General features: G+C 36.2%; 1 protein-coding gene across 2 annotated transcripts in view; it reads left to right on the top strand.

Annotated features, from left to right (window-relative positions):
* The window catches only part of KNL1 (kinetochore scaffold 1), a 67,426-nt gene that overhangs the window by 23,954 nt on the left and 16,014 nt on the right, over positions 1 to 27,458 (top strand). Inside the window, exons 6-16 of one of the 2 annotated variants that reach the window (XM_064570674.1) lie at positions 8,852 to 8,901; positions 9,122 to 9,155; positions 10,456 to 10,493; positions 13,373 to 13,425; positions 14,244 to 19,319; positions 21,338 to 21,476; positions 22,096 to 22,163; positions 22,547 to 22,645; positions 24,675 to 24,790; positions 26,235 to 26,325; positions 26,920 to 27,036. In XM_064570674.1, coding sequence (XP_064426744.1) covers positions 8,852 to 8,901; positions 9,122 to 9,155; positions 10,456 to 10,493; positions 13,373 to 13,425; positions 14,244 to 19,319; positions 21,338 to 21,476; positions 22,096 to 22,163; positions 22,547 to 22,645; positions 24,675 to 24,790; positions 26,235 to 26,325; positions 26,920 to 27,036 — 5,881 coding nt within the window. The remainder of the gene's footprint in view (positions 1 to 8,851; positions 8,902 to 9,121; positions 9,156 to 10,455; positions 10,494 to 13,372; positions 13,426 to 14,243; positions 19,320 to 21,337; positions 21,477 to 22,095; positions 22,164 to 22,546; positions 22,646 to 24,674; positions 24,791 to 26,234; positions 26,326 to 26,919; positions 27,037 to 27,458) is intronic. The other variant, XM_064570675.1, reaches the window with a different exon arrangement.

The raw sequence follows: 27,458 nt of genomic DNA, 5'->3' as shown, positions 1-27,458 counted from the left end.
CCTATTCTACTGAAGCTGTTTCAAAAAATAGAAACAGAAGGAAAACTTCCAAACTCATTCTATGAGGCCAACATTACCTTAATCCCCAAACCAGGCAAAGACCCCATCAAAAAGGAGAATTTCAGACCGATATCCCTGATGAATATGGATTCCAAAATCCTCAACAAAATCCTAGCTAATAGGATCCAACAATACATTAAAAGGATCATCCACCACAACCAAGTGGAATTTATCCCCGGGGTGCAAGGGTGGTTCAACATTCGCAAATCAATCAATGTGATAGAACACATTAATAAGAGGAGGGAGCAGAACCATATGGTCCTCTCAATTGATGCAGAAAAAGCATTTGACAAAATACAATATCCTTTCCTGATTAAAACTCTTCAGAGTATAGGGGCGCCTGGGTGGCTCAGTTGGTTAAACAACTGCCTTCGGCTCAGGTCATGATCCCGGAGTCCTGGGATCGAGTCCCACATCGGGCTCCCGGCTCAGCAGGGAGCCTGCTTCTCCCTCTGACCCTATCCCCTCTCATGCTGTTTCTCTCTCTCTCTCTCAAATAAATAAATAAATAAAATCTTAAAAAAAAAAACAAAACTCTTCAGAGTATAGGGATAGAGGGAACATTCTTCAAGTTCATAAAATCCATCTATGAAAAACCCACAGCGAATATCATCCTCAATGGGGAAAAGCTGAGAGCCTTTCCCTTAAGATTAGGAACACGTCAAGGATGCCCACTCTCGCCACTATTTTTCAACATAGTAATAGAAGTCCTAGCAACAGCAATCAGACAACAAAAAGAAATAAAAGGTATTCAGATTGGCAAAGAAGAAGTCAAACTCTCTCTTTTCGCAGATGACATTGATACTTTTGTGGAAAACCCAAAAGACTCCACCCCCAAATTACTAGAACTCATCCAGCAATTCAGTAATGTGGCAGGATACAAAATCAATGCACAGAAATCAGTTGCTTTCTTATACACTAACAACGCAACTGTAGAAAGAGAAATTAGAGAAACGATTCCATTTACAATAGCACCAAAAACCATAAGATACCTTGGAATAAACCTAACCAAAGAGGTAAAGGATCTAACTCTAGGAACTACAAAACACTCATGAAAGAAATTGAAGAAGACACAAAAGATGGAAAAATATTCCATGCTTATGGATCGGAAGAATAAACATTGTTAAAATGTCTATGCTACCCAGAGCAATCTATACCTTCAATGCCATCCCGATCAAAATTCCAATGACATTTTTCAAAGTGCTGGAACAAACAATCCTAAAATTTGTATGGAATCAGAAAAGACCCCGCATCGCCAAGGAAATGTTGAAAAAGAAAAACAAACCTGGGGGCATCACATTGCCCGATTTCAAGCTATATTACAAAGCTGTGATCACCAAGACAGCATGGTACTGGCACAAAAACAGACACATAGAACAATGGAACAGAATAGAGAACCCAGATATGGACCCTCAACTCTATGGTCAAACAATCTTTGACAAAGCAGGAAAAAACATGCAATGGAAAAAAGACAGTCTCTTCAATAAATGGTGCTGGGAAAATTGGACAGCCACATGCAGAAGAATGAAACTCGACCATTCTCTAACACCATTCACAAAGATAAACTCAAAATGGATGAAAGACCTCAATGTGAGACAGGAATCCATCAAAATCCTAGAGGAGAACATAGGCAGTAACCTCTTTGACATCGGCCAGAGCAACTTCTTTCAAGATACATCTCCAAAAGCTAGTGAAACAAAAGCAAAAATGAACTTTTGGGACTTCATCAAGATAAAAAGCTTCTGCACAGCAAAAGAAACAGTCAGGAAAACAGAGGCAACCCACAGAATGGGAGAAGATATTTGCAAATGACACTACAGATAAAGGGCTGGTATCCAAGATCTATAAAGAACTTCTCAAACTCAACACCCAAAAAACAAATAATCAAGTCAAAAAAGTGGGCAGAAGATATGAAAAGACACTTCTCTGAAGAAGACATACAAATGGCTAACAGACACATGAAAAAGTGTTCATCATCATTAGCCATCAGGGAAATCCAAATCAAAACCACATTGAGATACCACCTTACACCAGTTAGAATGGCAAAAATGGACAGGGAAAGAAACAAATGTTGGAGAGGTTGTGAAGAAAGGGGAACCCTCTTACACTGTTGGTGGGAATGCAAGCTGGTATGGCCACTTTGGAAAACAGTATGGAGGTTCCTCAAAAATTTAAAAATAGAGCTACCCTATGACCCAGCAATTGCACTCCTGGGTATCTACCCCAAAGACACAGATGTAGTGAAAAACAGGGCCATATGCACCCCAATGTTCATAGCAGCAATGTCCGCAATAGCCAAACTGTGGAAAGAGCCGAGATGCCCTTCAACAGATGAATGGATAAAGAAGATGTGGTCCGTATATACAATGGAATATTACTCAGCCATCAGAAAGGATGAATACCCAACTTTTACATCAACATGGATGGGACTGGAGGAGATTATGCTAAGTGAAATAAGTCAAGCAGAGAAAGTCAATTATCATATGGTTTCACTTATTTGTGGAACATAAGGAATAGCATGGAGAACATTAGGAGAAGGAAGGGAAAAACTGGGGGGCAGGAATTGGAGGAAGAGATGAACCATGGGAGACTACGGACTCTGAGAAACAAACAGGGTTTTAGAAGGGAGGGGGGATTGGTTAGCCTGGTGATGGGTATTAAGGAGGGCACGTACTGCATGGAGCACTGGGTGTTATTCGAAAACAATGGATCGTGGATCACCACATCAAAAACCAATGATGTATTGTATGGTGACTAACATAACATAATAAAATTTTAAAAAATAACCAACAACAACAACAACAACAAAATAGAGGAAGTGGCGTTCTAAAGATCGGAAAGATGGGGGTATATCTATTACCTTATGCAAATTAGATGCTTGTATATTCAGAAAATATAAGAATATCAAGTGAGGTGTGCCTGGCTGGCTCAGTCGTTAAGCGTCTGCCTTTAGCTCAGGTCATGATCCCAGGGTTCTGGGATCGAGCCCCGCATCAGACTCCCTGCTCAGCAGGGAGTCTGCTTCTCCCTCTCCCACTCCCCCTGCTTGTGTTCCCTCTCTCACTGTATCTCTCTCTGTCAAATAAATAAATAAAATCTTTAAAAAAAAAATCAGTTGAAATACTGGTACAGACAATAAGTAGCAGGATACAAAAATAATATATGAAAATTGGTATATTTCCTATATATAAATAATAACCAAATAGAAGATAAATACCTTTCCCCCCCCATTGTGTTATATTTTGTTTCTATGTATTTAATAATAAAAGCATATAAAGGATAAACCATTACTGAAGGATACTAAAAAATTGTGCAAATGGAGTTATAACAATTTTCTGAATAAAAAGATACAACATCGCTAGGGGCTCCCTGCTCAGCAGGAAGCCTGCTTCCTCCTCTCCCTCTGCCCCTTACCCCTGCTCGTGCTCTCTCTCTCTCTCTCGCTTGCTCTGCTCTCTCTCTCAAATAAATAAATAAAATCTTTAAAAAAAAGAAGATTCAACATCACAAAGATGTTACTTTTCCCTAAATTAATTTATTAATTTACTTTTTTACTTTAAATTTTAAAGATTTTATTTATTTGAGAATGAACATGAGCTAGAGTGCACAAGCAGGGGGAGCAGCAGAGGGAGAGAGAGAAGCAGACTCCCCACTGAGCAGGGAGCCCAGTGCAGGGCTCTATCTCAGGACCCTGAGATCATGACCTGAGCCGAAGGCAGCTGCTTAGCCTACTGAACCACCCAGGTGCCCTTAGTTTTTTAAAGATTTATTGATTTATTTTAGAGAGAGAGTGTGTACGAGTGGGAGGAGAGGCAGAGGGAGAGGGGAAGCAGACGCCACGTGGACTGGAGAGACCAATGTAAGACTCAATCTCACAACCCTGAGATCATGACCTGAGCCAAAACGAAGAGTCAGGTGCTTAACTGACTGAGCTACCAAGGTGCCCCAATTTATTAATTTAATTCTTATATATATTGTTTTCATGATTATTTTCTTGATGTTCAGCAGTATATTTGTATTTCTTCACTGATTCAAGTGTTGTTTAATAGGGGCACCTGGGTGGCTCAGTCGTTAAGTGTCTGCCTTCGGCTCAGGTCATGATCCCAGGGTCCTGGGATCGAGCCCCGCATCGGGCTCCCTGCTCAGCGGGAAGCCTGCTTCTCCCTCTCCCACTCCCGCTGCTTGTGTTCCCTCTCTCGCTGTCTGTCTCTGTCAAATAAATAAATAAAATCTTAAAAAAAAAAAAGTTGTTTAATAGAGAATTTTAAAATAGCCAAGTGGTAAGGGTATTTTGTTGTCATTAATTTTTAGTTTTATTGCAGTCAGAGAATGTTAATCTGTATTATTTTGATTTTTATTAAAATTTTTTTAATAAAAAATGAATTTTTGTAAATGATCCATAGGTATTTAAAAAGAAGATATTTTGTATTTTAGGGTGTAGAGTTTGATATATATCAATTATATCTACCTTATACCTTGTTATTTGGAACTTCTATAATCTTAACTTTTATTCAGTTTAATCTGCATGAATTATGAGAGGTAAATTAGTGTCCTGTTGATACTGCATCTCACTCTGTCTCTCTTTATATTTCCAGTAGTTTTTCTTTATGAATATTGATTCTGTATGTTCATTGATACATAGTCATAATTGTTATGTCTTCATTCAGAATTGTACTTTTTAGGGCACCTGCGTGGCTCAGTCAGTTAAGTGTGTGACTTTGGCTCAGGTCATGATCTTGGGGTCCTGGGATCCAGCCCTGTGTGAGCCTGCTATAGGCTCCATGCTCAGTGGGGATTCTTCTTGTCCCTCTGTGTCCTCCCCCCGACTCGTGTTCTCTCTCAAATAAATAAATAAAATATTTGAAAATAATAATAATGGGGTGCCTGGGTGGCTCAGTTGGTTGGGCAACTGCCTTCGGCTCAGGTCATGATCCTGGAGTCCCGGGATCGAGTCCCACATCGGGCTCCCTGCTCGGCAGGGAGTCTGCTTCTCCCTCTGACCCTCCCCCCTCTCATGCTTTCTCTCATTCTCTCTCTCAAATAAATAAATAAAATCTTAAAAAATAATAATAATAATGATGATGATGATGATAAATTAAAAAAATAAATAAGTAGGGGCACCTGTGTGGCTCAGTCAGTTGTGTCTGACTCTTGCTCTTGGCTCAGGTCTTGATCTCAGTCTTATGTTGTGAGTTCAAGCCCCATGTTGGGTTCCTTGCTGGGAATGGAGCCTACTAAATAAGTAAGTAAGTATAGTCCAAACTCTTTATGTTTTACCAAGAAGATTAAAGCCAGGGACGTGACATGACTTTCCTGAGATAATGTAGTTAGTGACAGAACCACAGTTGTTTAATATAGGTCTCCTGACTCCTAGTCTACTGCTTTTTCCACTTCTTCTGATAGACTTTCCCAAATACTATTAAACCTAGTCCACCCTTTCCTTTCCTGGGATATAATCTACTCATTATGCTTACTTTCCTAAAATGGCTCTTGGATATTAAAAGGAATTTCAGGTTCAAAACCAAAAAAACTGAACAGTTCTGGCTTATTACTAAATAGTCCCTAGTTTAAGTCATTTAACAGAGCATCAGCTTCCTCCTTTTTTTAGGATGGAAATAATAGTCCTTACATATCTCATATCTCATAGTATTGCATGGCCAAAATAAGATAGTGTATGTTATCACAAATAGTGTCAATTTAAGTAATATTGAACAATGTATGAGTGGTGTTTCAAAAAAATTATCTTTGTTAAATAGATTAATTGAAAAAGAATTACAGGATTCTAGATGTAGAAACATGCATAGTAAAAGCACTCTTAATAATTCCCAGCTCACTGAATTGTTAGAATTAACCTATATTTTCCATTCCCCTTGTAAAGTATACTGATATTTATAGCACAAAGAATGTTCTTTCCTGTCCATAAACTTTAGATCCTGAGAGTCGATTGGTAGGCTTACCAAGAAGTACTTGTTTATCTAGTTGAAGTTGTTGTAATTGCATAATTTAATTTAATATTACATAAACTGATGAAAATGAGTTCAAAGATAAAGATAGTTATTTCTATGAAAATTGTAATGAACAGCACCGAAAACTTTGATAAAGGTGAATTTATTTTAAAAAATTCTTTCAAGGGATGCCTGGGTGGCTCAGTCGGTTCGGCAGCTGCCTTTGGCTGGGGGCATGATTCCAGGGTCCTGGGATCGAGCCCCGCATTGGGCTCCCTGCTCGGCGGGGAGCCTGCTTCTCCCTCTCCCTCTGTCTGCTGCTCCCCTTGCTGTGCTCGCTCGCTCTCTCTCTCTCTCTGTCAAATAGATGAATAAAATCTTAAAAAAAAAAAAAATTCTGGGCACCTGGGTGGCTTAGTCGTTAAGCATATGCCTTCGGTTCAGGTCATGATCCCGGGGTCCTGAGATCGAGCTCCACATCGGGCTCCCTGCTCCACGGGAAGCCTGCTTCTCCTTCTCCCACTCCCCCTGCTTGTATTCCCTCTCTCGCTGTGTCTCCCTCTGTCAAATAAATAAATAAAATCTTAAAATAAAATAAAATAAAAATTTGGTATGGCTGAGACAACCATGGGGAAATCTTTCATGAAATCTAGGAGTCTGTGTTCATATTACTTGAAAGTTTCTTTGTCTGGACGCCTGGGTGGCTCAGTCGGTTAAGCGTCTGCCTTCAGCTCAGGTCATGATCCTGGGGTCCTGGGATCGAGTCCTGCATCAGGCTCCTTGCTCAACGGGGAGCCTGCTTCTCCCTCTGCCTGCTGCTCACCCTGCTTGTGCTCTCTCTCTCTGTGTCAAATAAATAAAATCTTTAAAAAAAAAAAAAGTTTTTTTTATTCCACTTTATAAATACACTAAAATTGTACCAGTAGATCCACACAAAAGTAAAGTCCTCAGATTGACATTCAGAGATTTGCAAATTAAAATCTACTTATGTGTTTTAATTTTTTTTTAATATTTAAGTTATGTAGGTATCAGTTAAGATTCCTTATTTTAAGGGCACCTGGGTGGCCCAGTTGGTTAAGCAACTGCCTTCGGCTCAGGTCATGATCCTGGAGTCCCGGGATTGAGTCCCGCATCGGGCTCCCTGCTCAGCGAGGAGCCTGCTTCTCCCTCTGACCCTCCCCCCTCTCATGTACTCTCTCTCATTCTCGCTCTCTCAAATAAATTTAAAAAAAAAAAAAAAATCTATTTAAAAAAAAAAAGATTCCTTATTTGAAGTGGTTTTTGTTTTTGTTTTTTGATTAATGGACCAACTACTGATCCAGCTCATATTGAATAAAAAGGCTTCTATTCTATTGTAAATGATTTGAAGAAAAGTTTTCAAGTATAGCTTTGTAGTTATAAGCTCAGGTTTTGAAGTCAGACAGATTTGGGTTTGCATTTTGGTTTTGCCACTTACTGGATATATGACCCTGGGACTTACTTAAACTTTATGACCTTCAATATCTACATCTGTAAAATAACATGATAATTGTTATAATCATTAAAAATGTATATAAAGAACAGAATGCTTGTCACACAGTATGTATGCAAATGTTCACTGCTTTTTTGTAATTGAAACTAAATTTTTTTTTTTAAGATTTTATTTATTTATTTGAAAGAGAGAGAGCAGGAGCCGGGCCAAGAGGAGCAGAGGGAGAGGGAGAAGCAGGCTCCCCACTGAGCAGGGAGCCTGATGTGGGGCTCGATCCCAGGGCCCCGGGATCATGACCCGAGCCAAAAGTAGATGCTTAACTGACTGAGCCACGCAGGTGCCCCTGTAATCGAAACTAAATTTTCTTTCTTATTAACACTAGGTTCTCAATAATGAATGATACTTAATATTAGAACAAAAATGAACTAGCCAGATTCTTTAAGTCAGTTATCAAATGCTTCTTCTCCAGAAGCTTAATCATCCCAATCAAAAGAGATCCCTTCCTCTGGAGTCCATGTCCCCTTATCTGAACTGTTAATAACAAAAGTTTATAACTGTTCCAGCTCTACTTACAGTGAAAACTACTGGAGGTCAAGGATCATATATCAGACTCTAGTATATAGCATCAAGTATATAGTGGTGCTTAATAAATGTTTTGTTGAATAGAGTGAATATTTTAGGTTATTGAGAGGGATAAAATAATGATTTTTGTCAGAGTTCATTAAAAACAGATTTTAATGTTAAATGCATTTTGGCATTTGAAATATTAATAGTACATGATGTAGCAAAGAGGAAGCTGAAATCAGTTATCTTTACCTCAAAACAGACTATAAATTAACACCATAGGGTTCTAATTGAAAATGCAGATTTTCAGGACACCTGAGTGGCTCAGTTGTTAAGCGTCTGCCTTCAGCTCAGGTCATGATCCCAGAGTCCTGGGATCAAGCCCCGCATCGAGCTCTCTGTCAGCGGGAAGCCTGCCTCTCCCTCTCCCACTTCCCCTGCTTGTGTTCCCTCTCTCGCTCTCTCTCTTTCTCTCTGTCAAATAAATGCATAAAATCTTAAAAAAAAAAAAAAATTGCAGATTTTCACAGGTGCCTGGGTGGCTCAGTGTGTTAAGCCTCAGACTCTTGGTTTCGGCTCAGGTTATGATCTCACGGCCTGAGACTGAGCCCAGCTCAGAGCCTCGAGCCACCAGGTTGGGCTCCACGCTCAGCAGGGAATCTGCTTGTCCGTCCCCAACCCCTCCTCCCTGTCTCCCCATTCCCCCCTACCCCCGCACCAGCCCGCCACTGCTCATGCCCCCACCCAGAATAAATAAATAAAATCTTTTTTTAAATTGCAGATTTTCAGTAATCTTTATTTTCTTTTCTAGAGTATTCCAGACAGAGTCTCAAATGAAAATAGTAAAGTCAGAAATTGCAGGTAAATCTGTTTTCTATTAAATTTTACTGTGGCTATCTAACCAGGTCATTGATAAAACTGTCTATCTTATTGCTTAAAAAGTATAGCTTGAGCCATGGGGTCAGAAAGTAAGATGAGTAGTTAGTAATTTATTTTTTTTAATTGTTAATGTTCGTATGCAATTTTTCTAATGCTTTATCAGTGTATCCTTGAACAAATTTAATTTTTATTTTATTTTTAGAAACAGAAGCAGGAGAAAATGTTCTGTTTATACAGTAAGTAAAGAAAATGTGATTCAAATTATATTTTAAAAGCTGTTTATTCCTATCAAATTCAGTGTTTATTTTTTAAATATTTTATTCATTTGAGAGAGAGAGAGCACAATCAGGGGGAGCGGCAGAGGGAGAGGGGGAAGCAGGCTCCCCACTGAGCAGGGAGCAGGGACCCAGGACTTCAGCTTGGGTCATGATCTCAGGGTCCTGGGATCGAGCCTCATATCCAGTTCTCAGCAGGGAGTCTGCTTGTCCTTCTCCCTCTGCCCTTCCCTCCCTCAAATAAATAGAACTTAAAAAAAAAAGAATATAGGTAAAAAGTCGCTCTTTGCTAGTGGATATAAACTGAAGAAGGCAGTTGGCAGTATCATTCAAAATTTTAAATACACATGCCCTTTGACTCAGTAATTTCATGTCTGGGAATTTATTTCAAGATACTTGTAAATGTTTAAAATGAACATATAAGGTTATTTGCTGCAGCATTTATTGTAATAGCAAAGGAGGTAAAAGATCCTAAGGATTTATCAGGGACTGGTTAAATAAATTCTAAATTTTCCATGTAATTGACTACTCTTGAGCTGGAAAAAAAGATTCTTTTTATATACTGATTCAGAAAATTCTCTAAGCTTAGGTTCCTCACAGTTAACCACCGCTGAGTGTGGAGCCCAGCATGGGGCTTGAACTCAACAACCCTGAGATCAAGACCTGGGCGGAGATCAAGAGTCAGCTGCTTAACTGACTGAGCCACTCAGGCACCCTGATAATTTTAGATGTCTTTGCAGAAACTTAAATGTATATCCAAGTGCATGTTTATCTTTAGTTTTTGTTTTTAACAAGACAAAAATGAGAATACTTAATAATATGTCTGATAACACTTTCCATGTTGTTACATATAGATATACCTCAGCCTTTCATAATTTGTTGTATGTTTGCATCAGCATTTAGTCAGCTCCCTGTTGATGGACATTTGGGTTGTTTTCTTTTATTTGCTTTTTTTTAAGGCTAAATCTCTAGATAATGAGTTGCTTTGTAGGTTGTTCTTTAAAAAAAGACAACAGCATGTATTAAGCATATTTTTATAGTATCCTTGAAATTAACAACACCTGAAGACCAATCTGAAAAGGTTCCTTTGACTGCCTTGTAATTTTTTTCTGCCAGAGTTAGATGAGTCTTTTTAAAGATGTCATTGTATTTTTCTGACAGTCACCCTATGAAAACCTTTCACCTTCCCTACTCTTTCAAATGTTATGATTCTTGATCATTGTTTGGGATATAGATTTTTAAAATACTTTTTAATTTTTAGGAATAAGAATCCAGAAGATAACTACTATGAGATTACTGGTGAGTATGACCAGAATACTTTTCTTACCACATAACTTTCTCTTCAGCCAAATTTCGGACAGAGTAATGTGTAAAAGAACTTTGGAAAAAAATGTAAAGAGCTCTGTTCTTTATACAAAATCTTCAATATGAAATTTCACAAATTTGCTATTATTTCTGCCAGACCTGCTGTTCCACTTGTTTTCTCTATTTTGGATTCCCACTCACTCATTCATTCACTCAAGTCAGAAATTGAGTCATTTTTGAACTTTTTCCTCATTCTCTATAACCATTTGTCTTCACTCTCTATTCTTTCTCTTAAATATCTTGCAAATCTTTTACCTCCTCTCTGTTCCTTCTGCCACTGTTTGAGTTCAAATCTTCATTGTTCATTATTCTTTCAGGGGCTATTGTATTTAGTTTCTTATCCCTATAATCCATTCTACATATTTCTAAATCTGATATTACCTCCCAACTTAAAATTTTTCAATGACACTTTTTTCCTTACAGGATAAAACCCACATTCTTTGGCATAGACTTTGAAGGCTCTTTAAAATTTGGCTTGACTTCTCCTACCTTATCTCTTACCCTTTATAGATATGCTCTAGCCCATGAAGAAGTATTAATAGATCCCCATGTTGACTTTTTTTCTGGGTATCCATTTCTTTCTTCTCTCTGAAGTGCCCTTCCTACTCCAAGTTGCCTATTAGTCTTCTCATTTTTCACCTAACTTAGTTTTTCACTTAGGTTAACTTCAGTGCTATTCAATGTAGCCAGTCCAGGGTGCCTGGCTGGCTCAATTGGTGGAACATGCAACTCTTGATCTCAGGGTTGTGAGTTTGAGCTCCACACTGGGTGTAGAGATTACTTAAAAATAAAATCTTAATAAAAAAAAAAAAACAGTAGCTAGCCCTCAAACTGTTAATAATCCATGACATAAACGGAACTTGCACTAGAATGTAAATCAACTATGGCAGTAAACTACTGTTTAGTTAGCTGACATTTTTTTCTTAGCAAAGCTTTCTTGATGAAAGAAATATCACATGATTTACATTGGCTGCAAGCTCCTTATTTCATCATGAATTGGTAACAAGCAGTTCACAGACTGGCACCAGACATCAAGTTGTACTGGCTTAAATGGAGCCTTTTCTGACAAAACCAAGGAGTCACTCTGTCCTGTAATGGTTTAATACCCTTTTTATTTCTGAGTCTTTTGTAGAATTTATCATATTGTATTTTAGGTATTTCCTTCTGGCTCCTTAATTAAACTGGGAACTCTGAGTCCAGAAATGTTGTCTGTTCTTTGTGCCTTAGTAGGTAGTTGACTTTTGGGGCACATAATAAGTCCTGAGTAAATATTTGTTGGATAAGTGAATGAAAGCTTGATATATAAGTAAGATTTTTAACAAAAAGCCTATAATTACTTCATATTCAATCAAGGTTGCCATAAACTCTTTAAAATGTTTCAAAGATTTTTGTGATGAGCACTGGGTGTTGTATGGAAGTGTTGAATCACTGTATTGTACATGTAAAACTAATATTACACTGTATGTTAACCAGAATTTAAATAAAAACTTTAAAAAAATGTTCTAGAGATTTGCCTTTAAACTTAAATATTATAAAAATGTATTTCCTGTTTTATTACAGCATCTTCAATCCCTTCCTTATTTCCAAAGTCCATCTAATCTTTATATTTCAATCCTAAAGTGTCCTGAGTCTAATCCTCTATTTCCATTCTCATTTTCTCTTACCCAAACAGAAATTCTCATCCTGTTTGTATCTGTACTATTACAGCAGCTCCTCACTGGTTCATCTTCTCTTAAATCTAGTTTTTTCTCCTTCTCTGGAGTTATTTTTATAAAATGCACATCTCATCATGGTAACATCTAGATTCCTTAACATAGAATAAAAGATGCTTCAAAATCTTACTCTAACATTTCAGTCTCATGAATTGGTACTCTTTACCATGTAACCTCTACTATACAGGGAATAAAAATAAAGAAGTAAAGGGGGAAAAAAGTAGTCCAAACTTTCCACCTTTAAAATCACCACATTCTAGGGGTGCCTGGGTGGCTCAGTCGTTAAGCTTCTGCCTTCTGCTCAGGTCATGATCCCAGGGTCCTGGGATCGAGCCCCGCATCGGGCTCCCTGCTTGGCGGGAAGCCTGCTTCTCCCTCTCCCACTCCCCCTGCTTGTGTTCCCTCTCTTGCTGTCTCTCTCTCTGTCAAATAAATAAATAAAATCTTTAAAATAAATAAATAAAATCACCACATTCTAAAAATATTTCAGTCACGTAGAGTATACAATAATCACAGATCTCTCTGTCCCTAAAATGGGACAATTATAAGTTGAGTTTTTTTTTTAAGATTTATTTATGGGTGCCTGGGTGGCTCAGTTGGTTAAATGTCTCACTTTGGCTCAGGTCATGGTCTCAGAGTCCTGGGATCGAGCCCCACATCAGGCTCCATGCTCAACAGAGACTGCTTCTTCCTCTCCCTCTGCCCTTCCCTTCACTCATGCTTTCTCTCAAATGAAATCTTTTTTTAAAAATAAAATATTTATTTATTTAAGAGAGAGAGAGCACACGGGGTGAAGGGCAGAGGGAGAGGTAGAGAAGCAAATTCCCCACAGTGTGCGGAGCCCAACATGGGGCTCAATCTGAAGACCCTGAGATCAGGACCCGAGCCGAAATCAAGAGTTGAAGACTTAATCCACTGAGCACCAAGGGACAATTAGAAGTCTTAATGAAATTTAATACCTAAGTCCTTACGAAGGGCTTAGTAACTGATAAAACTTCAATAAATTCTCATAAATGATCAAGAACCTAAGGAAAGAAAAATCAGGCTCTTGGTGATACATATTTTTGCCATTGACTGTAGTTTTTTCATCTTTCTCAATAGGGATGAACACATTGCTTTGTGCTCCCATTCAGACCCAGATGCAACAGAGAGAGGTATGAGTTCATGCACATGCCTTTTATTTTATTCTCCCTTGTAGTTAACACACAAAAAAATTAATGGTAATGGCATGATTTAGGGATTACTTACTAAAGAAGACCAGCGTAGACTGGAAAACTTCCTACCTTTTCAGTTAACCTAAGGACAGTTCAATCATGGCCAGTTTAAATAATAGGGAAATATATAATTATATCAGGACTTCTCAAACTATAATGGGCATATGCAGGATTTTGTTAAAAATATAGATTCTTTTTCAGTATATCTGGGGCAGGCCCTGAGATTCTACACTTCTAACAATCTCCTGATGATACTAGTGCACTAGTTCACAAAACATACTTTGAGTAGCAAGGAGTTAGACTGTTTCCTTACAAATAAAACCATTGCATTAAGATTCAAAGAGAACCCAACTTCCAAGAGTAGAGTGTACTATAAATTAGCCATCATGCTCTTAGCCCATTCTAAGTATTTTTTACTTAGAATGAGAATGACCTATCTAATATAATAATTAGAATTTTCATTATAGTTACATTTGATATTGTCAGTCTTTTTCATTTTTTAGTCATTCTAGTTGGTGTATAATTAACCTTGAACTTTTATTTGTCGAAAAACATTAAAAGCATTTACAGACTTCGAAAAAAAATGTAATAACAAATTACATGCTACATACCACACCACTGATTCAAACAAACCAGTGTATCATGAAGCCATCGTTGAGGATTATTTATATAGTACTCTATATATAGTACATATTATAAAATACCTGTCTTAAAAGTTTGCATTTGATCTGATCTCCTATATTTTGCTTTCATTATAGATTTCAATTACAGAACACAACCATGAAAGGAAACATGCAAATGACCAAACAATCATCTTTTCAGATGAAAACCAGATGGACCTAACAACAAGTCACACCATAATGATTACCAAAGGCCTTTTAGGTTGTCCTAAAAGTGAAAAGTCCACTAAGATAGATACCACATCATTTCTGGCTAACTTAAAGCTCCATACTAAGGATTCAAGAATGAAAAAAGAATTAAATTTTTCCATGGATCAAAGCACTTCTTCAGAAAAGAAAATAAATTTTAATGACTTCATAAAAAGATTGAAAATGGGAAAATCTAATGCCTCTCTAACAGGACCTGATAAAGAAAATTTCGAGATATCTATTCATCCCAAAGAATCAAATAGGGCCTCTTCTGTACATCAAATGCATGTATCTCTTAGGGTAGATGAAAATAGTAATAATATGACTAGAATCTTTAGAGAACAAGATGATGGGATGAATTTCACCCAGTGTCATACAGCCAATATTCAGACTTTGGTTCCCATATCCAGTGAGGTCAGCTTAAGGGAATTTAAAGGTGATGATATTACAATTTATGGCAATGATTTTATGGACTTGACAACTAATCACACTATACAGAATTTACCCTCATCAGATAATTTATCTAATATAGAAAATCAAACTCAGAATGTCATGATGGAGGTTATGACAGATTATGGAACTAAAGCTCCAGGAAGGAAGACAGTCTTTAAGAATAAACCAAATGCTGCTTTTCAAGACCCTTCTTTAAACCCTAATGGTGAAATACATATTACCAAAAGTCATATTACCGGGACAGAAACTCACACAGGCACACAGACTTCTAACCAAGATGCCAGAACATTGGCCATAATCCCAGAATCTATATGTTCCAGCCCAGCGACTCAAAATTATAAGACATTTTTCTATTCTAATAGTAATGATGCCATGGAACTGACCAAGTGTCTCTCAGTTATGAGAGAAGAGAAGAATTTGCTGAAGAATGATAGTAATTATTCTAAAATGTATCCCAATCTAGATGCCATCTCTCTTCTCACAGAGAAAACTATTTATTCAGGAGAGGATAGCATGGACATTACCAGGAGTCATACAGTTGCAATAGATAATCAGATTTTTAAACAAGATCAGACAAATATACAGAGAGCAGACATACCAATATCTGAAAAAGAAATGATGCTCCAAAATCTCATAACCATGTCAGAGGATGGGGAAATGAATATAAATTGTAGCTTAGTTCCTCATGTATCTAAGGGAAGATTACAGCAGAGCCTGGCAAATTCTTTATCTATTTCATTGACTGACAAAAAGACTGAAATCTTCACAGGTGAAGATATGGATTTGACTAAAAGTCACACAACTAACTTACAAAGTCAAGCTCCTGTTGCATCTTACAATCTAATATTTGAGAATACCAGTAAATTTCACTCTCACAGCAAAAGCCTTTCAGATGAATGGGAAGAAATGACCAAAAGTCATGTTGAACCATCCCAGCAGCCAAACATAATATCTAAAAACATTCCAACTGACATGTGGGGCAAAGAAAAAGATCAAGTTTTAAAGACTGCACCCTATCTTGATAAAGATTCTCCTCAGTCAGCTGATATTAATCAAGACATAGCACTGAGCCATAGTATAGTATACTCTGGTGGAAATCTTAAGAAACAAATAGCACTGGGAAATAATAGAAATACAGTTTTATGTGAGCCATCTTTGTTTCCTGCCACAGAGTCACTATTTTCATTAGAAGGACAGTCTACCATGAAAAATCATAATACTACTGTTAACAGTTACACAGAGAAACCTATATCAGGCCAGAATTCTGAACTGCCTGAGCCACTGAGGAAAAGTGTAGGCAATCCCACACCTGGCTGTTCCCATAACAAAACAATTATTTGTTCAGAGGAGGAACAAAATATGGATCTAACCAAGAGTCACACTGTTGTCATTGGATTTGGTCCTTCTGAAGTACAAGAATTGGGTAAAACTAATTTAGAAAATTCTAACAGCCAGCTAACAACAGTAGACAGACAGATAACTGTAAAAGTTGAAAAATGTAATAAAATTCCTACAGAAAAAACTGGAGCATTTATTTCTAATGATAACATAGATGTGTTAGAAGACAAAAGCATACAAAAACTTGGATTTCTGAATGAAAAGCAAGATGTCAAAATTTGTGGAAGGAAAAGTGTTGGCAGACAAAAAATTGATAAGACTATTGTATTTTCAGAAGATAATGAGAATGATATGGATATCACTAAGAGTTATACAGTGGAAATAAATCATAAAGCTTTATTACATGAACAAGATTCCCATTTGGCTGGAAATTCTAAGACTGTTTTGTATACATGTGGGCAAGATGACATGGAGGTCACTAAAAGTCACACAACTGCCTTAGACTGTAAAACTGTTTCACCAGATAAAATAACCACTAGGCCGATGGACAAAACTGTAATGTTTGTAGATAATTGCAATGAACTGGAAATGACAGAGTCCCATACTGTTTTCATTGACTACCAAGCAAAGGAGAGGACTGTGCTTACAGACAGACTTGACTTTGAACTATACAAAAGGAAAAGCCTAGAAAAGCCAAAACTGACACCTGCTTCTGCTGAGGAGAATGTTTCCTTTCCAGAGAATGGTGAAAGTGACCATTCAGCAAAAGTCAACGAGCTAACACTACTGAGGGGATGGTCTAACAATGGTCCTATAGAGAAAGCTGTAGGATTTATAGCTGCTGATAACATGGAAGTATCTAAATCAACCTTTTGGAAAAGTGATGATGTACAAAAACCAGAATTTCTGAATGAAACTATATCAGGCAAAAGTCAGAGAAGGAAAAGCCTTAGACTCAAAAATGACAAGACTGCTGCATTTTCCAAAAATGATAAAAATGATATGGATATCACCCAGAGCTATACAGTGGAAATAAACAACAAAACTGCCCTGGAAGATAGAGAGGATTCCCATTTGGTGCCTTTGGCAGGAACTTCTAAAACTGTTTTGTATATATATGGGCAAGATGACATGGAGATGACTAGAAGTTACACAACTGCCTTAGAATGTAAAACTGTCTCACCAGATAAAAAAACTACCAGGCCAATAGACAAAACTCTAATGTTTGTAGATAATCATGATGATCTGGAAGTCACCAAGTCCCATACTGTTTTCATTGATTGTCAAGACACAGAGAAAAGTCTTAAAGAATGCCCTAAATCTGGAATAGCTAATGGAAAAATTTTGGGTATTTCTTTTCATAATGATGGTAGCTCTGTTCAAGAAGTCATTGAAAAACAAGCACCTGCTGTAGAAAACAAAATTGTTCTTTACACTAAGCAAAAGCATCATGTGATACCCTCTGTTCCTACTAATACATTGTCTAGGGGTCAAAGTGAGTTAGAAGTTATCAAATTCAATAGCACTGTAGATGAAGAGGTCATGGGGAAAGTTGTAGACCAGGCCTATACACTGGAAAAAGCAAAAATTGTAAGCTGTCAGTTAAATAGTACAGATAGAAGAGACATGGACTTTACAAATAGTCATGCAATTGCTGTGTGTGGATCCAGTGATAATTATTCCTGTTTACCAAATGCTGTTTCCTGTTTTGATAATTTGGAGGGGAATGTCATGTCCTTAGGTGATAAAGATGAGAAAGCCAGTAACTGTCCAGTGCAAAATGATCTTATTTATGTAAACAATTTAGCCAATGAATATTACTTGAAATCTGAGGGACTGCCTCTCTCTGCTTCTTGTTCTTTGTTAGAAAAGGAAAAAGTGACTCAAACCAATACCAAAGGACAGTCAGACTGTGTTACAACAGTGCTCAAAGATCAAGATCTGATTAAGGAGCCCCAAAATTTAATAGCTAATCAAACTTTATTATATAATCAAGATCTGGGGGAGATAACTAAACCTAATTCAAAGCAAGTATCTTTAAAGCTCCCAGAGGATCAAATGGAGGACTTTGTTGATAAGGCAGAACATAATTTAAAGATGACCTTTGTTGATGATGTTTGTGTTACTTCTCAGCCTCATCTCTCAAGCCAGCTACCTCCATTACCTCAACAAGGACAGATAATTGTGAATAAAGATGAGACTATATCATCGAATGCTGGAAATAAGAATTTAAATATTGTTATAGGAAATTCCTCTGTACCCACATGTGAAAATGAGTCCAAAATGCTCAATAATGACAAACAGTTTACTATAGCCTGTACAAAGGAGCCAAGAAAAAATATTCAGACAGCTAAATGTAATACAGATTTCCACAGTAATTCAGACTTGACTAAGCAAGTTATTCAAACTCGTGCTAATTCTAGAGAAACATCAGATCCTGCAATTGCATCTAATACTGCAAGTTTTAGTAGTGTCAGATCAAATCTGAATAATTTGAATGGAAAACCTGAAGAATTTTTAGATTTCCAAACTCCTCATATACCACCTTCTCCAGAACAATTATTTGCATTAGTAAATAAGGCACACAATCATATGAGTATAGTGCAAGCTACAGAAATACATAATATTAACACAGTGCCCAGCAATGTTGAAGATGATAGAGATGAAAAAAGTAAAATTTCTCATAATGGAGCTGAAACTAATTCTGTACCACCAGTTGTAAAAGATAAAGTGAGGAGATGTTCTTTGGGAATATTTTTGCCCAGATTGCCAAACAAGAGAAATTGTAGTGTCACTGGTATTAATGACCTGAAGCAGATTCAAGCAGAAACAACTGATTTAAATCATTTAGAAGCTCAACCAGTCTTCAGTAAGGAGTCAAGCATTGAATTTGTTGCAGCTAAACTGACCTTAAGTCCATCTCAATATATAAATGAGGAAAACCTTCCTGTATATCCTGGTGAGATTAATTCCTCAGATTCTATTACCATAGAATCTGAGGAAAAGGCTTTGATTAAGACATATCAAAAAGAGATTTCACCATCTGAAAATAAAATAAGAGAAACCTACAGTAGCCAAAAAAGAACCTGGGTACAAGATGAAGAGGATATTCAGAATGAGAAGAAAATCAGGAAAAGTGAGATTAGGTTTAGTGATACTGCACAAGATCAGGAGGTAAGCTCTGTCTTGAACTAAGGAATGTGTTTTTTAAGTTATGAGTATTGAGTTTTAATTTTAGTCTTGGATGAGCAGGAATTGATTATTTCCAGTTATAGGGCTGGAGAAATATTCCTATTTAGAATGTTAAGGAATTATTTGACTAACAGCTAGACTTAAAAACAATTTGAAGTGACAAATCATCACAAAAAGTGAAATGGGAAGTAGTACAAAAATTAATGTAATTGTGTAATTTGTCATTGTGGTTTTGCATTAGGAGAATCTCTAGGCAGGGTATATGTAGTTTGAAACGTTAAATTTAGTCTAAATATCTGAATATTTAGTCTTAAATTCAGTCTAAATATCTGCATAACAAAAAAGCCTTTTTGTTATGCAAACTGCATAAAGAAAAGCTTGCCTGAATTTTCTTGGCTAATGAGGATATGTAGAATGCCTCTTTAGTGGATGAGAGAATGCCTAGGTCAAGCCCAGTATCTCAAAGTGAAGAAGTGAGAATTTGAGTTTATGAAAGAGGTTATAGATTTTAAAAGTTGAGGGAACACTCATTTGGATAACTTGGAGAGAATAAAATCTGTCACTCAAACTGAGTTTTATAGGTAGAGAAATAAAGATTAGAAAGTATCAGAGGGGGGCGCCTGGGTGGCTCAGTCAGTTAAGAGGCTGCCTTCAGCTCAGGTCATGATCCCAGGATCGAGCCCTGCTTCTCCCTCTCCCTCTCCCTCTCCCTACTGCTTGTGTTCCCTCTCCCAAAAATAAATAAATAAAATCTTTTTTAAAAAAGTATCAGGGGCGCCTAGGTGGCTCAGTCGTTAAGCGTCTGCCTTCGGCTTGGGTCATGATCCCAGGGTCCTGGGATCAAGCCCCACATCGGGCTCCTTGCTCTGCAGGGAGCCTGCTTCTCTCTCTCCCACTCCCCCTGCTTGTGTTCCCTCTCTCGCTATGTCTCTCTCTCTGTCAAATAAATAAATAAAATCTTAAAAAATAATAATAATAATTTTAAAAAGTATCAGAGGTTCATAGAAAACAAAATTTAAACTCTAATATGTGAGTAAGCTTAGAAAAATATTTCAGTAGTTCTATAATATGAGGTCCTGAGGAAATGGTTCATCTGTGAAGCTTTGAGAATGTAGTATCAGTGATAGGAAATTTATAACTGAACGGATTATATGAAAATTAGTATTTTGTTCAGTAGATATTGAATGTCTCCTGTGTCCTGAGTACTGTTTAGGTGCTGGGAATGCATCAGCAGCAGTTTACAGAAAAAAAATCTGTTCTCATGGAGATTACATTCTAACATTTAGACAAAGGATATATTGTCCTCAAAAACATATGTAAGTAGGTAGATGAAAATGGCATTTAAGGCTTAAAGTCAAATGGTTAAAATGGTAAAAGCAAGACCATATCACTTATTTGACATCAGCCAAAGGAGTCTTAGTCATCTGGGGAAAGAAGTACTAAAACCTGGAAATGAGTTTCTTTGTTGTTCTAGCCAGAGTCATTATGAATAGCCAATATTCTATGCTGTTTTATTTCAGTGTGGTAGCCCTGACCCTGGTGGCTAGTAGTTGAATAATTGAATAGGTCAGCGTTTGGCAGCTCATAGGATCTGGCTTTAACTTAGACACATCTGAGAAACAATTTGCTTATACAGTATAATACGCAAACTGATTTCTATATATTCTTAAATAAAATTCCTTTGAACTTTAGGGGCACCTGTTTGGCTCAGTCAGAGGAGTATGCGATTCTTGATCTCAGGGTTGTGAGTTTGAGCCCCATGTTGGGTGTAGAGATTACTAAGAAAAATAAATAAACTTTTTAAAAAATTAAAATAAAATTACTTTGAACTCTAAAGGCCTAATAAGTTCTTGTTACTTATTCCAGTTTGTTACTAAGATATTTCATATAATTGTAGATAAATTTTATGTTATGAAGTAGTATTTGTTAGTGTTCAACAGTTATTGTAAGTATACAGAGTCATAACGAGGCTGATGATGTTCCTTAATTGATAATTTCAGATTTTTGATCACCATGCTGATGGGGATATAGATAAAAATACTAACAGTGTTTTGATAAAAAGCCTGAGCAGAACACCATCTAGTTGCAGCAGTTCTCTTGATTCGATCAAGGCCGATGGGACCTCTCTGGACTTCAGCAGTAAGATCTTCATAAAGACTAAATAATAGACATCATCTGCTTACTTCACTAATAATAAATGTATTCAATTCAGGAGATATTTGAAATTTATTTAAGCTTTTTGGGAGTTATACATAGTTGATAAGTAAAATAATTTTAGTTTATTTTTAATGCTTAGTTATTTTAATAAATTGAGAAGTGATAGACCATAAAGGGTAATTTCCTTAAATAAGCTTATAATTAGGGGCGCATGGGTAGCTCAGTCAGTTAAGTGTCTGCCTTTGGCCCAGGTCATGATCCCAGGGTCCTGGGATCGAGTCCCACATCGGGTTCCCCACTTGCCCGGGAGCCTGCTTCTCCCTCTGCCTACCACTTCCCCTGCTTGTGTTCTCTCTCTCTCTCTCTCACTCTATGTCAAATAAATAAAATCTTAAAAAAAGAAGCTTATAATTAGTAGAGAAATAATTGGATAGGGTCTTAAAACGGTAATATACTTTGCCCTGTAAATGACTCTTTTCCCAAAAAGATCCTAATGGATAGCTTTAAGAGCATGAACAACACATAAACCTGAATGATAATTAAAATTAAGCTTACAATTTAATTTTGACTTGTTTATCACCTGAATTTGCTTTACATCTAGCACAGCACAATAGTCAAATGGAATCACAGTTTCTTGGAGACACTATTTGTGAAGAGAGCTTGAAGGAGGTATGTTAAACTATTTCTCATTTCTAATGCAACTATATTCCCTGTTTTGTTTTCACTTTTTAAATTTTTCTTAAAAATTATTAAATATTCAACTATATATAGAATTAGGTTTTTTTGTTAAGGACCCAGCATGGTGATTGATCATATGGGGTAGAAATCACAATTAAAAGACCTGTGTTTTGTTGTTTGTTCTCAATTCTGTTGTCACTGAATAACCTTAAGAAATAATATTAGATAAAATCTGTTCATGTATAGCTTACAAATATTTGGATATTTCCACAAATATATGAAAAATACTATAAGCTATTTAGAAACAAAATGGGGTGGTTATAGTCAAAATGAGCTCACCTTGAATATTGTGCAAACTTTTTTTCCTTCCTCAGAAACTCAAAGATGGGAAAATTACAATAAAGGAGTTCTTTATACTTCTTCAGGTGCACATTTTGATACAGAAACCCCGACAGAGCAATCTCCCAGCCAAAGTAAGTGCAGTTTCTTGGCAAAATAGTTATCTCAGTTAAAATGTATTATACTTGTTTATTAAAGTGCATCAAAACCATTGTTTATTCAAAAATAGAAAAAGAATCTAAGGAAGAATATTTGCTTGCAGAAAGTTTTTCTATAGTAGGTACATTGTGGTTAGCATAAAAATTGTTTTTTGGGGGGGCACCTGGGTGGTTCATTCAGCTAATGTCTGACTCGATCTCAGCTCAGGTCTTGATCTCAGGGTTATGAGTTCAAGCTCTGTGTTGGGGCTTCAGCATGGAGCCTACTTAAAAACAAAAAAAATTGATTTTTTTTTTGTAATATCATAGACTTTGATAAGATGAAATTCTATTTTTTTCTCATTCCTTGCCATGTATTTTGTCTCTGATACTTTTTCCTGAACATATGCTTTTTCCCACTATATAAAAATCCAAATATAGCAGTTTTTAATAAACATTTTTCAAAATCAAAATTGTGTTAGATTATACAAATATTTGAATTGTACAATCAACAAACTCATTTTAAAAGAAGAAAAATTTGTCACTTAATAGGAATATGTTTTTCTCTTAAGTCTGTCGAACATTTACAAAAATTAGTTATGCCCTAGGCCACAAATATTAACAAATTGAAAAAAATGGAGATTTTATGGACAACATCATTTGATCTTAATCCAATAAAATTAGAACTAATAAAAGGACTATAACATTCTTAGCTTCTTGGAAATTGAAAAATACACTTGTACATAACTCTGAGATCAGAGAGGAAATCAAGACTGTTAAGAAAGCAAAGGAGAATATTTAATACCAAACATATGGGACATACAGCAAAAATTATACTTTGCAGGAAATTAAAAGCCTTAGATAACATTGTTATTATAGAAGAGAATCTAAAAATAAAAGAATTTTTAATGCTCACTTTAAAAAATTGGAAAATGAGAGGCGCCTGGGTGCCTCAGTCAGTTAAGCGTCTGCCTTCGGCTCAGGTTATGATCCAAGAGTCCTGGGATCGAGCCCCGCGCTGGGTTCCCTGCTCAACGGGAGGCCTGCTTCTCCCTCTCCCACTCCCCCTGCTTGTGTTCCCTCTCTTGCTGTCTCTCTCTCTGTCAAATAAATAAATAAAATCTTTAAAAAAAAAAGAAATTGGAAAATGAATAATAAAATAAAATCCATTAAAAAAGCAAGAAGGCAGAATTAATGTAAGTAAATGGTAAAGCTAATGAGACAGGAAACAAAAATTAGTAGAAAGAATAGCAAATCCAAAATCTGGTACTTTGAAAAGACAATAAAATAAGAAAACCCTTAAGAGCCTAAGTAAGAAAACAAAAGGCTAAAATATAGATGGTTAAGAAAGAAGACATGTCCAGAGATTAAAAGAATTTTTTTAACCAAATTTTTACTACCTTATTTTACATATGCCAGAAAAATTTGAATTCAAACTGGGATAGAAGTAAGGATCAGGGCTAGAGAATGGGAGTAGAAAAGATTAATCTAGGAAACTGGTATCTTTTTTCTTTCTTCTAATGAAAGGGTTCCTGATAAGTTTGAATTTTCAGGTATTGATTTTCTTAAAACAGCACATAGCCATTTTCAAACCACTATTCAATCGCGTGTGAGTGGAACATCCACTAAACATCTGTAGGAAATGGACTTTTATGTCAAAGACTTGTATTCGGATTCCAACTTGTAGCTTACTGGGTATATCAATTTCATAGAATAATCAAATTTTTCTTTGTAGAACTTTAAAATAAGCACTCTGAAACTTTTTTTTTTTTTTTAAGATTTTATTTATTTATTCATGAGAGACAGAGAGACAGAGGCAGAGGGAGAAGCAGGCTCCCCGCAGAGCAGGGAGCCCGATGCGGGACTCGATCCCAGGACCCTGGGATCAGGACCTGAGCCGAAGGCAGACGCTTAACCGACTGAGCCACCCAGGCGTCCCAGCACTCTGAAACTTCAAACAGTTCTTAAACATGGTTTTGTCTTCAAGCTACCAGTTTTGAGGGACTGATTTTCTTTTTTTTTCCAGTTTACTATAAACACACCACCTACTCCAGAAGACCTGATGTTAAGTCAGTATGTTTACCGACCCAAGATACAGATTTATAGAGAAGATTGTGAGACTCTTCGCCAAAAAATTGAAGAGTATGGAAGTTTTTATTTTTTGTGTGTGTTTTGTTGGATGGGTGGATAATCTGTGTGGTAAAGTTCTAATTAGAATAACATTGGCATAGGAAAAAGTTCATGGCATTAATTGGCAGTGTGATATGGTATGTGGAAAAGAATCAGGTTTGTAGGCAGACAGATTGAAGCTCAGTCCTGGGTACAGCACTAGCTCAGTGACTTTGTGTAAGACATTTAACCTTCATTTCAACATCCATAAATTAGGGATAATAATACCTACTCAGCAGGTAGATATGAGCAGTAAAAATAGTGTATATAAAATGTTTTCATGCTATTCATAGCAAAAAGTATGTCATACACTCAGTAAACAGTTATTAGGTTATGATATCATAAACTGATTGCAAAAGAACATCTTCAAAAGAAGATAATACCCTTTAGAAATTTATATATAGTGCCTGAAATCAAGATTGTCTTTGGGTTTATAATTTTATCACATTTGCCCTTGATTTGCATGTAAGAAAGTACATGGTATTACACAGATTATTGCTCAGTGCTTTGGTATATGTGGATGCTGCATAGTAATTTACAGATTAGGTATATCTAAATTCCCTCAGGTAAATTAGATTTGCGCAAAATATATCATACTTACCTAGAACTATTAGACTAAATTTGAACCAATCTAACAAACAGAAAAGAAATAAAATAATTTTTAAATAACTATGTAGTTTTTAAACTAAAAACTTAAGATGCTGTTAAATTATAATACTACAGATTTGCCTGATTCTGGTTTTTCATTCCACAACTGTATATTGAATACCTACTATGTGCCAGGCACTGTACTAGGTACTGGGGCTCATCACTGAACAAGACACAAAAGGTTTTTTTCTTCATATTGTCTAAAAGAGTTGAGTGTCTCAAGATTTGTCTTAGAATGTTTTATTTTGAATAAATAGGATCTCACATACAATGCACAGTCTGTTTAGATGTGCTCTACTGTTTGATTTTACACTTATGTTCCTGTATATAATATATTCTAACTCTGGTAGAAATTTATTTCTTATTAACAAGAGACTAATATATAATTTTACTACTTTTATAAATGCTATTGTATAAAGGTGAGTTAAGACTGGGAACTGAATTGGGAACTTTTACTTAAAATAATAGCTACAACTTCATAACAGTTATGCACTGATAGGCCTTAAGGATTCTTTAAAAGCAACATATTTTTATATTGGAACAAGTTCATTGAGATTGTGAGGGAAGTGTTTCTGATTCATAACATTTTTGACCTGTTCTACAAGCATTGAAATAATCAGACTGACCACTGTTCTTGTGTGAATTCCCCTTTTTTTAATGTAGAAAAGAACTAGGAGGAATTAAGTTAAGTTTGCCTGTAAATCTCAGTTGATTCATTCAAGCTGACTTCTGAACCCTGTGCTAATTAATTAGCTTTTCTATATTTTAGATTAAAGCTTTCTGCATTGAACCAGGATAAACTGTTGACTGATGTAAATAGGAACCTGTGGGAAAAAATGAGACACTGCTCTGATGAGGAGGTATTTTTATCTCATTTTCTGAATGGGAATTAGTATAGACATTTTGAACCTGTTTATTGTGAAATAAGTAACTGTTACTTGATAATTAGTGATGAGTTCTTTAACTTCTCAGGTAAAATATGTTAGCAAGGTTTTTATTTAATTATACGTGAATAATCATTAAAATATATAATCTTTTCAAACCGCAAATGACCAATTAAATATATGAAATATATTTGAAGTTCATTTAGAATTTCCTCCTACTTGTTTCACTTAGATTTAGATGAGGAAAAGATTTACTTTAATTGGTTACTTAAATAGCAACTCATTTTATATGTGCTCTAATATATTAAGAGTTTTATTAACTTAGGGCCTATCATTTTCTGATTTGTAATATGAATAAATGAATTAAAGGCAAGAATTAAAATTAAAATCTTTGGTTCTGTTCTTAAACTACTAAATGTGATTAAATTTGCAAATGAGACATGCCCTGCCTTAGGAATCAGTCTAGGATGGGCAAAACAGCCCATAGCAGCTGAACCAGCCTTCCCAGACCATTTGCCTTTCCTAACTCATTTATTTTAGTATGCCCTAACCTTTGATTTTTCCTTGCAGCTGAAGGTCTTTGGAATTTACCTAAACAAAATAAAATCACGTTTTACAAAGATGACTAAAGTCTTCACTCACCAAGGAAAAGTGGCTCTCTACAGCAAACTGGTACAGTCAGCTCAGGTAATTTGAAACAGTTAACAGCATAGAAAGAAAGATCTATTAAAATTACTTTATAGTGGTTATAGAATATGAAGAATGTTTCCTAAGGAACATGGTTCATAAAGAGGTGGGGTTCAGTTTATCAAAAGTGGGAAATCTGGCATCTTGAGTAATTCTAGAATATATTTACTAATATAGGCCTATGTCCTCATCTCAAGTTTGTGATCTATTTATGTTTTTAAGTAATTCTACACACAACATGGGGCTCAAACCCACAACCCCGAGATCAAGAGTCGCGTGCTCTACCGACTGAGCCAGATAGGCGCCCCTGTGTGTGCATGTTTAAAGTAGCATTTCCCAAAATGATTGTACTTCGCATAAAAAAACTTTTTCCCTCCGCAAATAATTCTGAGAAATGTTACATGCCATATTCCCCCTTTGGA

The sequence above is a fragment of the Mirounga angustirostris genome, unplaced genomic scaffold (genome assembly GCF_029215605.1).
Source record: "Mirounga angustirostris isolate CCGP_5_RB_7025 unplaced genomic scaffold, mMirAng1.0.hap1 SCAF_9, whole genome shotgun sequence".
Taxonomy (NCBI): domain Eukaryota; kingdom Metazoa; phylum Chordata; class Mammalia; order Carnivora; family Phocidae; genus Mirounga; species Mirounga angustirostris.
Note: the sequence above shows the minus strand (reverse complement) of the source record. Positions and strands in the feature narration are given on the sequence as shown.